Raw genomic sequence first — 1,108 nt, forward strand, 5'->3', positions numbered from 1 at the left:
AACCCCCTCCAGCTCCTGCACCCCTCCCTAGTCCTGATCCTGATTGCTCTGCCACTGAGGAGTGAAGGTCTGGAATTCCCTCCCCACTCCCTCTCTGTCTCTCTCCCTCTCCTCGTTTTGTGTGTTCCTTGAAACCCATCTCTGTTAGCCGAATATTTTTCTCCTGCCTGTGAGATCTCCTGACATGGTTCAGGGTGCCATTGTATGTTGAAGGCACAGATAACGTAGGTTTGGTGCACAAATCCCTCTCAGCTCTCCCGCCGGTCTCTCCTCAGCCCTCCTTGATATGTACCCCTCGAGTGAATGGCTGGTGTCAACCAACAGACACATCAGACAATGCAGCCCCCGGTTCGAGCGGAGTGACGGACTTACACTGGATCTCGGAGCGAGTCCTCTCTGCTCTCATGTGTCCCCCCAGCGAGGTGATCTTATCGGGGTAAGTGTCACAGGGCTGCAAGGGAACGAGAAGGTTAGACTCTGGGCAGATTGTCCAACACGCCAGTCCCCCAATGCCCCTCACCATCCTAATTCCTGTCTCCGCCAACACTCGCCACTGAGTCGGGGCTGGGAGGGTCTCTATTCAGGGGTTCAGGGCCAACCGATCGGTCCCAGAGCCGATATTGGTCCCTCATCCAGCATCACTGACCACGGGCGATCTGGTTCACTTCCTACATGGCTGTGTTTGGGATCCTGCTGTGCGACAATTGGCTGCTACTTTTCCCACAAAGCAGCTCTCTTCAAACAGAGAGCCCCTCACTGCCACTGAAGCTCTGGGATGCCCTGAGGGAGGGAAAAGGGAAGTGGGAATCTTAACAGAGGGTTGTTTAGTCCTCGCCTCTCGAATCCTCTCTGTCTCCCTCATTATATCTCTCCCACTGTGGCCATTTCTGTTTCTCCTTATCTCTGCCCCTCAGTCCCGAGCTCGGAGTTTCTGTCTCTTTCTCATCTTCTGCCATTCTCCCCCTCCCTCTCCTCTCTCTATCCCTATCCTCTCTCATCTCTCTTTCCCCTCTTTCTTTCTCATTCTCCTCTCTTTTGCTCTCCTCTCTTTCCCTTCCCTCCCCTTTCTCTCTCCCCTTTCCCTGTCCCCTCAGTTTCTCTTCTTCAC

The 1,108-nt window shown here is 54.2% G+C and overlaps 1 protein-coding gene across 1 annotated transcript in view; it reads right to left on the reverse strand.

Moving 5' to 3' along the window:
- Positions 1-102: 102 nt before the first annotated feature.
- LOC122544023 (mitogen-activated protein kinase kinase kinase kinase 3-like) overlaps positions 103-1,108 on the reverse strand; it is an 11,835-nt gene continuing 10,829 nt past the window's right edge. Inside the window, exon 7 of the mRNA XM_043683037.1 lies at positions 103-451. Within this exon, the coding sequence (XP_043538972.1) occupies positions 314-451 (138 nt within the window). The 3' untranslated portion in view covers positions 103-313. The remainder of the gene's footprint in view (positions 452-1,108) is intronic.

This window comes from Chiloscyllium plagiosum, chromosome 45 (assembly GCF_004010195.1).
Source record: "Chiloscyllium plagiosum isolate BGI_BamShark_2017 chromosome 45, ASM401019v2, whole genome shotgun sequence".
Lineage (NCBI taxonomy): Eukaryota > Metazoa > Chordata > Chondrichthyes > Orectolobiformes > Hemiscylliidae > Chiloscyllium > Chiloscyllium plagiosum.